This window comes from Henckelia pumila, unplaced genomic scaffold (assembly GCF_033568475.1).
Source record: "Henckelia pumila isolate YLH828 unplaced genomic scaffold, ASM3356847v2 CTG_461:::fragment_3, whole genome shotgun sequence".
NCBI classification, from domain to species: Eukaryota; Viridiplantae; Streptophyta; class Magnoliopsida; order Lamiales; family Gesneriaceae; genus Henckelia; species Henckelia pumila.
The window spans coordinates 4968459-4982746 of record NW_027331831.1 but is presented as its reverse complement, the minus strand read 5'-3'; the positions used below and the strand labels follow the sequence as shown (position 1 = coordinate 4982746).

Sequence of the window (14288 nt, the reverse complement as noted above, 5' to 3'; positions counted from 1 at the left end):
CCTTCGTAGAAACTAATTTATCATTTTGTAAATCATTTTAAAAGGATGCAAGTTGATAGATGAAAACAGTTTAGTTGAAGCATTTTATCAAACACATAAAATGCTTTAACAATGCAATCTAAAACAGTAGCAATGAATAAATGCAAGAAATAAAGAGATTCGGATTTGTTTATGGATGTTCAGAGATTTCAACAACTCCTACGTTACCCCTTCTTCTTCCTCGAAAGGATCCACTAAAAGACTTTGATTTATACAAGTCATTTGTACAAACCCAATCAAGACTAGGACTTACCATTGCCTAAACTGAACCATTTAAATAAATCATTACTTTGAAAATACAAGCCATTTTCACATTTTTAGTTTGAACAAATCATTACTTTGAAAATAACAAAAATTTAGTATGTTTAGACAATTATTTCAATTATATATATATAAAAAATAACACTAGTGATTATTAAAGTTTGGAGGGGTGTGATATTTGAAACTATATAACCCGCAGAACGTACAACACTATTGATTATATTTAGGAATCCTATATGAATTAAGTTACGTCTCTTTATAGGGGCGGGCCTAAAACTTTATTTCAAGGGGAAATTGGATTACGGGTGGCCATTCATGATATTTATTATTACTAGATATTGAAGTTTTTTTGTTTTGAATAATTTTTATCTAAATAATTTATAGATTATATTAAAATTAAAACATATTATTATTTAAAAAATATTTTAGAGATAAAAATAATATTTATTATGACACGATATTAATTGTTAGATAAGATGCATATTTATTAAAATAGGATTTTATGATTTTTTAAATTTAATTTAGATTTTTTTTTTTTTTGTAATTTGGTAAAGGAAAATATTTGTTTATCAGAAAAAAAAAAAAATCAAGTTAGTTACCCTAAGCCACTCAACTTTCACGATATATACTATAGGACACTATTAAGTTAGCATTATGATAACAACATTTAACAAATTAAACATAAAGTGGTGCTTTTAAAATACTTCTGTATGTGTATTTCTATTACTTTAAATACGATGGGGTGCCCATTTAAAAATCATCTAGAAATTCATTGGTTATCCATGAGATTTGTAAAGCTTTGTTAATTTATTTATTTTTGAGTTCGACGACGAAATTATTTTAATTGAATCTCGAATTTGAGACCTCATCCCAAATTTGTGATATCGGTAAAAATCTAGTTTTTTTTCAAAACATATATAGGAACCATGCAGTTATGGATATAGTTGTTGGACTATTATTGTATAGAATTACAATAATAATGGTAAATCATAGTTGAATTCAATCAAATAACATAAATAATTAATGAATAATAATCAACTTATTGGACACGTTTGTTCATTGCATGTGAAAACAAAATATCTATATATACAATAGAAATCGAGTGCTGAACCAGTACAGTAGTAATTTTTACAAAATATTAGCAAAGATTCAATAATTAATGAAGTTAGAACGAGTGCTTTGAGAATCAATTAATGTGCATCTGTTTCTTAGAATGCATTAATGATCAGTCAAAAACAGTATAAGCACAAATCGTTACTTGAGGTAAACTAAAAACATATCTTAAAAAGATCATTTTGAATGACCAGAATCAAAACGAAGAAACGACTTATTAATGAAGTAAGAAAGAACACGAGTACTCCCTTCGTCCCATATATGTTGTCTTGTTTTAGTTTTCACATGAATTAAGAAAAATTTATTAAAAAAGTAAAATTTATATAAACTTCCTATTTTATCCCTATTTAATGTATTAAAAAATGCTTGCACAATTTTCAAGGTTTAGTTAATAGGGGTATATTAGTAAAGAAGTGTAAAAAAATATTACTAAATATGGTGTATGACTATATATTTGGGACAAACAAAAAAGAAAATGTGGACAATATAATTAGGACGGAAGGAGTTATTTGCTAAAAAAACAAGTGTGAATCGTGAAAAATTAATAGAGTCTATGTTTATAGGCTTGAAGTGAGGCATTAACATCTCACTCACACTCAAGGAAACTTAGCGCCCACTCTCCCATTACCATATATGCATTAATGACATTAGTTCGTTTATAACACTTTCTCATTCAAACCACAATTTTTATTTACAAGTCCAATATTTTCCAACATAATCCAGCCACACACACATACTATATAGTGTCATATGACATGCGATGTATCTATATATATGTATTATATTATTATGATACGATATTTATAGATTATAGATGATTTTATTGAGATAGTTTGAATTTTGAGACACAATAGATAGAAAATAGAGAAAAAAAATCATAAAACATTGAGAGATGTACGAAGATTATCAATAATTAATTCACGCTAGCATGCAAACTTGGTCAACAAATATTACAAAAGGTAAAATTATAAATAAAATAATAATTTCATGTTTATATACAAAAAGTTTGGTAGGAGGTACTAAGGTTAATAATTTAATAATATATGTAGATAATATTGTGTGTATATTTTCTTATTTTTAGAGAACAGAATGTATATTTTCCAAAAGCACACGTAACTTAAAGATTAAAATATCACATTTTAATACAATTTTCACCTCACATTTTGTCTGATCTACATTTTTCATGAGAAGTAGTATAGATAATTTTTAAAACAAATTATCATACTAAAATATGTTTTAACAAATTAAGTAGGTATTTAAGATTTTAACACGCACACCTCAATCGAGAATATAAAATTTTTTTGGCCACTCACGTTTTCTTATCATAACTTTATTACACCTTTAAATTAAATTAGAATCACATTATTTGATATCTTACTTATATGAACCATTAGCCGGCTTTAGAATATCAATTAATGTTTTACAAATTTATGTCAAAATTAATGTCTTAAAAAAAATTAAGCATGAATTTTCGGAAATTTATGTTCTTACATTAATTTCCACCATGCCAACGCTATCAAAGTTGCTGAATTTTGAAATATAGACTAGCTAGCTAGTTTTCATTCAATTAATGTGTTCACAACAATATAACCTTTATTCCGTTCAAGAAAAAAAAAACAATATAACCTTTATTTCGACTTAATCAAGCTTTTCCATTTTCGGATACATATGGATATGCATAGACGACTTTTTGTTAGTATATTTTTGATCACTTTTTAAATTATTATCGAAAGTAATATGATAATTTATAGATGTCAAATATGTTACGTGTACTATCAATATATGAACTGTAAAGGGTCTCGGATCTTGGATTCATCTATATATATTATCTCTATCCATTCGTCAAGAGCCATAGTATTGTGGGCTTATTAATTATATATTACTGATATACAATTTATCATGTCCAATAAATAAATAGTCACTTTGTTGATGGACACGATGGGTGGACATCGTATCAAAATTGTATTATATATAATTGTTGGGTTTATCGTCACATACAATAAACTTATGAGTTATTATAAGTTTTTTTTAAAAAAAAAATTATTTCAAAGAAAAATTGATGTTATTGATTTATTAGAAGGTTTTGAAGTGTCATATTTTATAACTTTGTCTTACTCTTGAGTATATAAAATATATATATCTCAATGGTACTTGACTACTTGCTTTAAATTTTTTAGAGAAGGACCCAAATTGGATCGGAAAATAGAGTTTAATTAGGTAAGGTTTCCGACTTCTAATAGATTACATGTATGATATTTGCCATGCATGTGATTGTTTCAATTAGGCTTGCTTAACACATTTAGTTTCGAGGTCCATGTCCGATCCAGTATGTCTAAATTGTTTTATGAGATAAATCTTATATTTGATCCGACTCGTAAAAAATATTACTTTTATTATAAATATGATCAGATCGAGAACTAACTACTTACTAAAATGATGAGACCGTGTATTTCTAATTTGGTAGGAAGAAATGGAGAGAATACGATAGTTGAAAAATGAGGTCTTGATATTTTTTCAGCGTGTCACGCTGAAAATTTATTGGGCCGAACAAAATATTGGGCTTTTGAATCACAGTCCAAATCCAATGAGCTCGCCCATGGAATATATAACCATATATAAATATTATATTGAGGACAAAACACAATAAAGGGCTTATGGTCCCACGGGCTCAGGCCCATATTTGAATCTTAAAAGAGTTAAATTGGGCCTGACATTATTATTCGATGGGACATCGTAATTGGGACGAAATCCCCTACTACACTCGTTGCTTCAAACCGTGCTATATTTTACTAAAAAAACCCTGTTTGCACAAACTATTAAAAATTAAATTCACTAAACAACATGGATAAACAAAATATAATTAATCATTGATAAAATTTTCGATTTACCTATTTTTTCAATTAAAATGAACAATAAATTGTGTCCCAAGCACGATAAATGAGTAAAACAATATATTGATGATTTTTTTAATTGAAAAAATAGGTAAATCGAAAATTTTATCTATGATTAATTATATTTTGTTCATCCATGTTGTTTAGTGCAATTAATTTTTAATAATTTGAGCAAACATAGTTTTTTTTAGCAAAGTATAGCACGGTTTGTAGCACCAAGTGTAGTAGAGGATTTCGAACCATCGTAATTCGTCAGTATGGGTTTGGGTAATTTGAAATAATCGAATTTATTTATTTATCCAAATATTCATAAAACCATATTAATATTAAACAAAATCAAATTTTCATTAAAAAAATTCAAAAACCGAAACTAATTAGATCTACGTAACTTAAAATATATAGGATGAAATCTAATTAACTTTAATTTTTTTTAAATCCATTTCTTAGTTCAAAATATCCCATATTTTTTGCACTTAATAGTAATAGTTAATATCAATTTCAGATATATTACTCTTTTTAAACATAAAAAAAATATCAATTTGTATTATTTAATGAAATTTAGTTTCATTCAGTCAAAATATTGCCAGCTGAGCTATTGACTTTTTCATGTTGTGGGCATAAATAAGTTTGTACTATTTTGATCTCCAATCTTGCACCTCTTGGAATTTATGCGAAGAGCTGACCTTATGATGAAAATTTTAAGGCCAATTTAATGTGGTTGAAATCCTTTTAAAATCGATGATTTAATTTAATTTTAAAAAACGATGATTTACTATTTATAGCTCCTTTTGAATCAAAATTTCAAGTTTAAGTTGAATTTTAAGTTCGAAATTTAATCATAACAAACTCCACTCCAGAATTAAAAAAAAAATCTAAAATATACAATCTTGTAACATAAAATATAAATATATCATTTTTATTATCATAAAACTCTTATGAAATGAGACACATCTTTTGCTCGATTCGACCTATAAAAAATATTATTTTATATCAAAAAATATTATTTTTTATTTTATATATGAATTAGGACTACTCATCTCGTAAAAAACTTACCCATTTATTATTTTGGTAGAAAACTTGTGGATATTAAAATTATATTGTGGTAGATATCTTTATCGAATATTATTTGTGGTTAGAAGAGATTTAAGATAATAATAACAAATGTATTGTATAGTTCACTAACTAATTAGTCAATTATTTTCAAAACACGCGTTATGGGTGAATGATTAGTTCCATTATGTTTATTTATTTTTTAGTTGGGTTACAATTATTTTAATCGTCATTCGATAATTGCTTCCAAATAATAGCGAGCCGCCTTCCTGGAGGGTTTTTTTTTTAAAAAAAAAATTGTTTATCATAGTGATTATGATTTATGAACCATTTTATATTACATTATAAATAAGTACTTTATATAACTTTACTACAAAAAGTATTTTCTCTTTTCAAATGTGAGATCATCTAATTGTAACCGTACTTCCAAGTCCAAAATAACACGAAAATCTGCAGTCCGACGTGATGAGTAGATATCTCGTGAGATGATTATATCTTTATTCGTAAGACGGATTAATCATGCTCATATTTACAATAAAAAAAATAATGTTTTTGACATAAAAAAATAATATTTTTCATGTTTGATTCAAATACGATATTTATCTCACAAAATTGACTAATGAAATCCGTCTCACGTGAGTTTTTGTCCCGTTTCATATGACACGGATGGCAAACTATTCCATTAACGTGAAAGTTTGGTAATTCCTAGAGAAATTAGTGACAACGGATTCATCATAAAAAAAAAAAAGTTAGATTGTCAAGTTAAAATTTAAATGAGTTGTAGGTATCTATAAAATATATTAATTAGGGGAATAATATGTGATTTTTTTTTTTTTTAAAAAAAGAGTCAACTTTGTTTTAATAAATAAGAAGTTAGGCCATCTATGGACGTACTGCGCATAACATGGCCTAGCAAGCATTTAGCTAATTTTCTCCTCCAGAAAAGTCTTCGTGCTCACACTTATTTTATGATAATTCGGAATTACGAAGACTTTTATTCGATGAATTTGAATCAAGATTTCAATTGTAGCAAAACCCAGAGTCCGGATCATAAATGAGAAAAAACCCATTGAATTGGGTTTTCTATTTTCACTCAAGGGTGTGATCGAGCCTTGGATTTCTTGTGGGTTTCTGAGAAAATTGTTTGTGGGAATTGGTAATGGCTTGGAACCCATTGAAGGAGGTGGCGCACTCCAAGCCATTGTTTCTGACAGTTTACACAGCTGTGATTATCGGAATTTTAGTTTCATCCTTTTATGTGTTTTCCTCAGTCTTCTCCGGTTCAGGGTCTTTCTCTTCTTCATGGTTGTACAGTTCAACTGCATACCGCAACGTAGGTATGGCCTTTTTTAAAAAGTCTGATTATTGAAAAGTAGACGATTTTATTGGGTTTTAGTATTTCTCTGCTTTTCTGCTTGTACTTGGATGGTGGTGTAACTCTTTGATATTTCCTCCCACACACAAATGCATACTTACATACATACATGTATATGTGAGTAATAACTAAGAGTAATGTATTGGTGACGGAGTTTGATGCTAGCGATCGATTTGAGAAAAACGGGTGAATCAATATTGGAGTACACAGTCTTGATTTGGATGGATGTTGTGAGATTTTGACTGTGATTTCTTTTCTTCCATGAATAATTTGATTGGGGAATATGATTTTTCTTTATTGTTTTTTTAAAGTAGGATCTCGAGAGTTAGAAATTTGTCGAGACCACAATCTTTTAGTCAAAGGTTGAATCTTGGTCAAGGGGTGTGAATGTGGCTTCTTGAGTAAGTCAATCGAGAGTGTTTCAACTAGTGTACAATCTTTAACATATGCACTGTCCCTTGAAATTCCGACTTCCTCTTGGGAACTTAGAGTTTCTATGAAAGGTTCAATTTTCTTTAAATTCTCAGCTATTTTTCTGCACTGCATTAATTAGTTTTTGAAGTAACTGTTGTTCTGTCCGCTGTTCTGTTTCCCTGTCAGACTTTGTGTGCGTGTTGATCTTGCGCCCATACAACAAAGAGAACATAGAATTCTGTTTAGCATTCTTGATTTGTAGACTTTTAGTTTATGAAGCTTTCATTTACACCTTGCTGGGGCACAATGAAAGCATATCTATCATTGTATAGATTGGCAGTTTCTCTACATACCTTTGCTTTATTAATTTATCTTCGATTCCCTCCCTGTTATAGAAGAAGTTAGTTCAAGATTCATTAATCAAACGGTTAATTCTTCTCAACGAGAAACAACGGCCATTCAAACACCAAGGAAATTTCTGAATCCCATTTGGAAGGCCCCTCCTCCTGGATCAAAAATGCCACCTCTGAATACCTTTCAGTTAACAAAGGAACTGGTTCAGCTAAGAGCAAAGGATAACGTTATAGTGGTGACCTTTGGCAACTTTGCATTCATGGATTTTATCATGTCTTGGGTTAAAAGCTTGTCGGATCTTGATATCGACAACTTCCTTGTTGGTGAGTTTTCTCCTGTGTTGTAGGATATTTTGCCATGTTAATCGTTATGCAGTCTAAGATAAGTAACTTTATGTACTCAGGTGCAATGGACACGAAGTTGTTGGAAGCTCTTTATTGGAAGGGTGTTCCGGTTTTCGACATGGGTAGTCACATGAGCACGATAGATGTTGGATGGGGTACACCAACATTTCATAAGATGGGACGAGAGAAGGTTATTCTGATTGATTCCATTTTACCTTATGGAGTTGAATTGCTGATGTGCGACACTGACATGGTCTGGTTAAAGGTAACCTTCATGATCAAGCACTTGCCTTCTTCTATAAGCTCTTTCACATGTGTCGCTCCTTATGCCGCCTCATAATTTCAGACAGTTCTTATGTCTAGTCAACTTTTAACTAGACGAGGGCATATGCACAAGTCTTTTCATTGCTTTTGGATCTTACGCAAAGATATTATATATTCTGTTACTATTAAAATGGGGTTATTGTGAGCTTAAAATAAAGACTTTTTTTAAAAAGTATTCTATTGAACTAAATTACTCCTCGTTGGGGGGTTCGGAAGTTGAAATTTGGATGCAAGCACTAGTTGGTTCTTTTGTCTCAGCATATATATATACCAGCGTTTTTTAATGATAAACAATACTAATGAATAAAATTTAAAAAGTACAAATAAAGGATAAGCTTCTTTCTAACCAATTTTGTGAAGTGGTACAAATCAATATCCCAAGTTAACAACCAAGTTGGATGCCTAATTTCAACAACAATAATTATACAGTCTTTGATTTAAGCTAATAGTAGTATAAATCTGTTATGCTTGTATATCTATGTGCTTGTTCCTGTTATATTTTCCATGCTCCATCTGCACGCTCACATAATTGATTTGCAATTAGATTTTCTCCTTGTGTATTAAGTAATATTCTCTCCATGGCTTAATGTACATCCACTGTTTCATGAACAGAATCCCCTTCCCTATCTTGCACGTTTCCCTGAAGCAGACGTTCTAACTTCCACAGATTTAGTTGCACCTACGGTTGTTGATGACAGGTTGGATGACTGGAGACAAGGTACAACTTCCATGGACTAATAATGTATTTTAGCTCTTCTTTTTCCCTTTATTGTCCTTTTTCCTGGGAATTGAATGTAATAGAGTAAGCTATGGTTTTACAGTTTTAGCCTAGGAGAAATTTATTTAACCAGAAAAAATATTTTTTGACAGATTTCATCATTCACATCTTTATCCAGTCTGTTTCTAGGAATAATTTGAATGTTAATTCTTTATCTACTATTTCATGATTTCTCATTTATTTATTTTTTTGTTTTCCACTGCAGGTGCTGCATATAACATAGGAATTTTTCACTGGAGACCAACCGACTCTTCTAAGAAATTAGCAAAAGAATGGAAAGAATTGCTTCTAGCTGATGAAAAAATATGGGATCAGAATGGGTTCAATGAACTTGTTCGGAGGCAGCTAGGGCCATCTGTAGATGAGGATAGTGGGCTTGCATATGCTTATGATGGAAATCTTAAGTTGGGTCTTTTGCCCGCAAGCATCTTTTGCAGTGGGCACACCTACTTTGTCCAGGTTTTTTTATATTCCTTGGCCACTCCCACCCTAGTTATTGCAGATGTAAGAAGTAAAATAAAAAGGTTAAGAGCCCAATTGGATAAACAGTTTTATTTTGTCTTAAACTGATTTTATAATGTTGAATGTACAGGCTTAATAAGTTGTTATGCTACTTGGCAGGCCATGTATCAGCAACTGAGACTGGAGCCATATGCTGTGCATACCACATTCCAGTATGCTGGTACTGAGGGGAAGCGACATCGGTTACGTGAAGCCATGGTCTTCTATGATCCGCCAGAATACTATGATAAACCAGGTTCTTATTCCGGCTCTAGACTTCAATTTAGAACCATTTCACAGTATCCAAAAGAATATAATAAATGTTTACTTTCTGTGCAGCTTCCTAACTATTAACTCGTGTGTGAAAAAAATATAAGCTTGTGAAACAAAGTTGCTATTGAATAAAGCCTTATAACTATTTATCTACTTATTAACCGACTGAACTATCCATGCCTGCTCGTTTAGGTTGTAACATTTGCTTTTCTTGTAAACAAGGATTTTGTGCATTGAGTTTGTTCAATTTTAAAAGTTCATTTAATGGATGCTTGCAAGTGTAGGCTTTCTCATTCGAAGAACTTGATGTGTATGTATGAAATTGGATTTTTTAAAAGGAAAAACGTCTCTTTGAACTATACTGTGAACTAGGTTAAATTCCGTTTTAAGTTTCCAACTTTCCATTTGACTTCCTTGTTTCTGAATACTTCCAAAAATAGTCACGTTCTTCGTTTTCGACAATCTTATGCAGGAGGATTTTTGTCATTTAAACCCAGTATTCCAAAGAGCTTGATGTTAGATGGGGAGCATAGCATCGAGTCACACTTTGCTCTCGTTAATTACCAAGTATTTGCATGTGCATTTTGATTTGTGTATGATTGTGAAACAACCATGTACTTCACTAATAATCACAGATGATCTTCAGATCAAACAGACAAGGACTGCACTAGCCATTGCATCATTGTTGGGTCGCACACTGGTGAGAACTGCTATAAACTTTGAGCATCATAAATCTGGCATACACTAATTTGGAAAATATTTACCATGTGGAAGGAATAATCTCGAAAGTTTGTTTCAGTAATTTAGCCGATCATTGTTACTTTCTCCTATATTTGAACCACAAAATGCGACTCTGTCTCCCATGAATTTTAATTTTTGTACATTAGCTCTCCTCCACACTTCCTGAATAGTTGTTTGCCATTTCATGGCCTCATCGTTAGTCTCAAGAGTTCTGTAGAATGAAGAGTGAGCAAAATAATAATAAAACCTTTATCTGGTCTTACTGCACTTGCAAAAAATTTATCTAAATAGTCATCAAGCCATTGCTATTGATAAACATGGATATTACAGATTTTTCTGCTTTCCACCTATCTAAATAGGTTGTTGCACCAATGTAGTTAATGTTCCAGTTAATTCTTTGTATTCCAAGACAGTTCACATCTTTGATTTTAGCTCATCACCCCTGTGCTACTTACTCTATTGTAAGCTTTTGTTTACATACGTCATAATCTATAGTTGGCATCCTTGTAGTTTAAGTTTGAAGGTGATTTCTCTGAGGTGTAAGATGAAGCAGTTGCTAGTTGCGATGAAAGACGATCTACAAAATTAATAGAGTGGGGCCAGATGAGATTGGAAGCTGGCGTTAGACTATAAGCAAGGTGGGAGACTTTATGGATTTTAAAGGGGTGAAACTTGCAAGTTGCAATATTAGATAATTAGACCTAAAGTTCCAATTTCTTTTTGTTTTAGGGCGGTGATCCTACACTCTGCTGGGTTGTGAATAAGATACTTGGATTTATGGTTTCTTTTGGAGTTTGAAGTAATTGCTTAAATTAAGCCCCACCCACTTGGTATTCTTCTTTCTGTTCTGGAGACTGTGGATATGACTTTACTTTTCAAGATCGTGTATAAGCACCAATGCTACTGAACTTAAAAACTTGATAAATTCTGACTCGTGGCCACATAACTCGGTTTTATGATATTAAAATCTGCCATTGGTTATAACATGTATTCTTACAGTGTCAGAATTTTTAATGCTCCACTTCTTGGTTGGCATGATACAAAAAGTTCTCCTGTTTCCTATGGGTACTGTAGAAAAGGTCGAGTAATTTTTGTGTACCAAAACTCCAAAGTGATTTTTTTCTTCTGCTTTGTAGAATTTATCTACTTTATATGCACAGCATGCTCCACTTTTTGGTTGGCATGATACAAAAATTTCTCCTGTTTCTTATGGGTACTGTAGAAAAGGTCGTGTAATTTTTGTGTACAAAAACTCCAAAAGTGATTTTTTTCTTCTGCTTTGTAGAATTTATCTACTTTATATGCACAGCTGCTATCGTTCACAATACGTGATCGTTGTTCTAATTTGTGATTTTAGGTAATGCCTCCCCTGTGGTGCAGGTTGGATAGGCTGTGGTTTGGACATCCAGGGATATTGCAGGGATCTTTGACCAGACAACCATTCTTATGTCCTTTGGATCACGTGTTTGAGGTATCGATCGTTTCACATCTGGTGTTTCCACCCCTGCTTTCCCCGCTATGCATACATTAATATTTTTATGAAGACAAATATATGAATCTTGATAAAACGCTTAGGGAGTGTTTTGGAGAGCTTTTTCTTATTTAAAAGTGATTCTTGTAGAGATTATTTTGAAGTTGGTGAGAAGGTAAAGTAGGGAGTATTTGGAAATATAAGCTTAAAGTTAATACAAGCTAAAATTTAGTGTTTGGAAAATAATTGCTTTCAAGCTTATTTTTTTAGTTAAATGACAACCATACTCTTATTTAATTATTTAATTTTTGATACTCACACCATAAAAAGTGTTATATATTATTATTACATTATGAATTTTGCATAAATTTTTTTTTATTTTTTATAACATGAATACTTGAAAAAATATATAAGATTAATAAAAATAAAATATAAAAAATGACAAAATTTGTATGAATATACTAGATATGTACAAAAAAATTATGAAAATGCAATATATATTTTGTTAAAAAATAAATGCTAGTAATAAAATATGATTGAAATTTTATAATTTCTATTAGAAACTATTAAAACTTATATATAAATAAAATTTAACAATGTATAAAAATTAGGTCAAAAGAAGTTAGGGTAATTACTTAATATGATAAATTTATTAAGGGTATAAATGTCAACTTGTAATTTTAAACCTTAAACAAAAAAGTAGAAGCCAAAAAAAGCATCAAATTATTGTTTCTTGCTTTTGGATAAAAGTCGTAGAAGTTAAAGCAGAATTTGACATTCACAAACACTCAAAAGCACTTCCATGTAGCTAGAAGCTAAAAAACACTTTGTAGAAGCTCAACCAAACACTCCCTTAATGTAATTGTTCAAAGCTCTTCCAAAATAAATTTAGCATGTAAGATGGAGAAAAAAACATAGGAATGTAGGTTGGGTTGTGGATGATTTTATTTTGTAGATTACTTTACAAATTCAGTTTTGTTATTCTCCGGCATCCTTTTTCGTTGAATTTTAGCGTGGCATATTTTTTTTAATGCTCAAAATTCTATGATGCCAATTGCCATCTTCATGAATGTTCATATTTAGGTTAACACGATGCTAAAAGAACTTCCGGAGGAGGAATTTGGAGCTAAAATTGATATCAGGGAATACTCATTCCTCGAAAATCCATCTCTACCGAATCAGGTCCACATTGTGCGCCTAGACAGAACAAGTTCTAACATTTATTTTGTTATCTGCTCGAGTAAACGCCCCTCGCTTACTTCAGGTGAAAGAATCGTGGCTCAATGTGCACCTTTGTCAGCAAGGATCCAAGGGTTGTGAAGTTTCCAACGGAACAGGTCCAACTGGAACTCTCAATTTCCCTAAGCAGAGCTCAGAAGAAACTGTAAGTTGAATTCGGACATTGATTCTTAACCTTGTTTATGCCCCCCACATTTCATGGTTGAGCCAGAAAATGGAAACTAAAACTCGAAAATTTGGAGGAGAAACATCAAAGTTCTTTGTAATCTCATAAATTTGTTCTTACTGAACAGTTTAAGACGGTATTCTCGGCCTTCAAGGATGTCAAAGTGCTCCAGTTCTCATCCATGCAAGACGCCTTCTCAGGTTTCACTGATAAGGCATGTAACATGTTTTGTGTCTATCGCTAATATCACTCTGATCATTATTTGGATAGATATATAACTGTGTATATATTTCGGTGACCAGACAAGGGAGGAAAAATTCAGGAAGCGGGTAAAACGGTACACGGGTATTTGGTGTTGCGTACAAGATCACCAACCAGGTCACATATATTACGACATATATTGGGACGAAAAACCGGGTTGGAAGCCGATACCTCCCCAGACTTCAGCAGATGATCACCCACCCTTCTGAGGATTCATTTAAGAGTTTGTACATGCTATATATTATACTTCTGAAACAGAGGAGAATGGGGGAGTGTGAATAAAGCAAGCTCCATAGCCGGATCGAGAGAAACCGTTGAGGTCGATATTTAACCCATGCCACTCGTTTACTATTTGAGGACAGTTTTAATGTATTACGAAAATGATAACATTGAATGAATAGCACAGGGTTCAAAATAAGATATGTAAGGATATTTTGATATCAGAGAAATTTTTGGTTGTTCCAAGTTTAGAACATTGCTTTGTGATTTTTAGTTTAGTTTTTTCACTTCTCTCTCACTCATCCATTTATGCTTTAAGTTGTTTTAGCTCTAATATGGTTAAGGACACTTAGGAAGTGTTTGCAAATGTTTTTAAAAAAAGATGATTGTGGATTTTTCCTTACAAAGTTTTCAAAATTTTGTAAAGGAAAATGCCCATAATTATTTTTCAAAGAAAACACTATGTAAACACTA

At 31.3% G+C, this 14288-nt stretch overlaps 1 protein-coding gene across 1 annotated transcript; it reads left to right on the top strand.

The window, feature by feature from the left end:
• Positions 1–6245: 6245 nt before the first annotated feature.
• On the top strand, positions 6246–14087 carry LOC140871690 (arabinosyltransferase XEG113). Its single transcript, XM_073274329.1, has 13 exons — positions 6246–6691; positions 7539–7820; positions 7901–8106; positions 8778–8883; positions 9149–9402; positions 9565–9700; positions 10190–10284; positions 10364–10417; positions 11816–11929; positions 13013–13111; positions 13194–13313; positions 13462–13548; positions 13637–14087. Exons 1-13 carry the CDS (start codon positions 6514–6516, stop codon positions 13802–13804), a joined length of 1899 nt encoding a protein of 632 aa, XP_073130430.1. The 5' UTR covers positions 6246–6513; the 3' UTR covers positions 13805–14087.
• Positions 14088–14288: the final 201 nt, after the last annotated feature.

Excerpts from the sequence above, each read along its gene's own strand:
- LOC140871690 (XM_073274329.1), top strand. The coding sequence starts at position 6,514 with ATGGCTTGGAACCCATTGAAGGAGGTGGCGCACTCCAAGCCATTGTTT. Across the intron at positions 8,884-9,148 it reads GTTGGATGACTGGAGACAAG|GTGCTGCATATAACATAGGA; the intron begins GTACAACTTCCA and ends TTTCCACTGCAG. Across the intron at positions 9,701-10,189 it reads AGAATACTATGATAAACCAG|GAGGATTTTTGTCATTTAAA; the intron begins GTTCTTATTCCG and ends AATCTTATGCAG.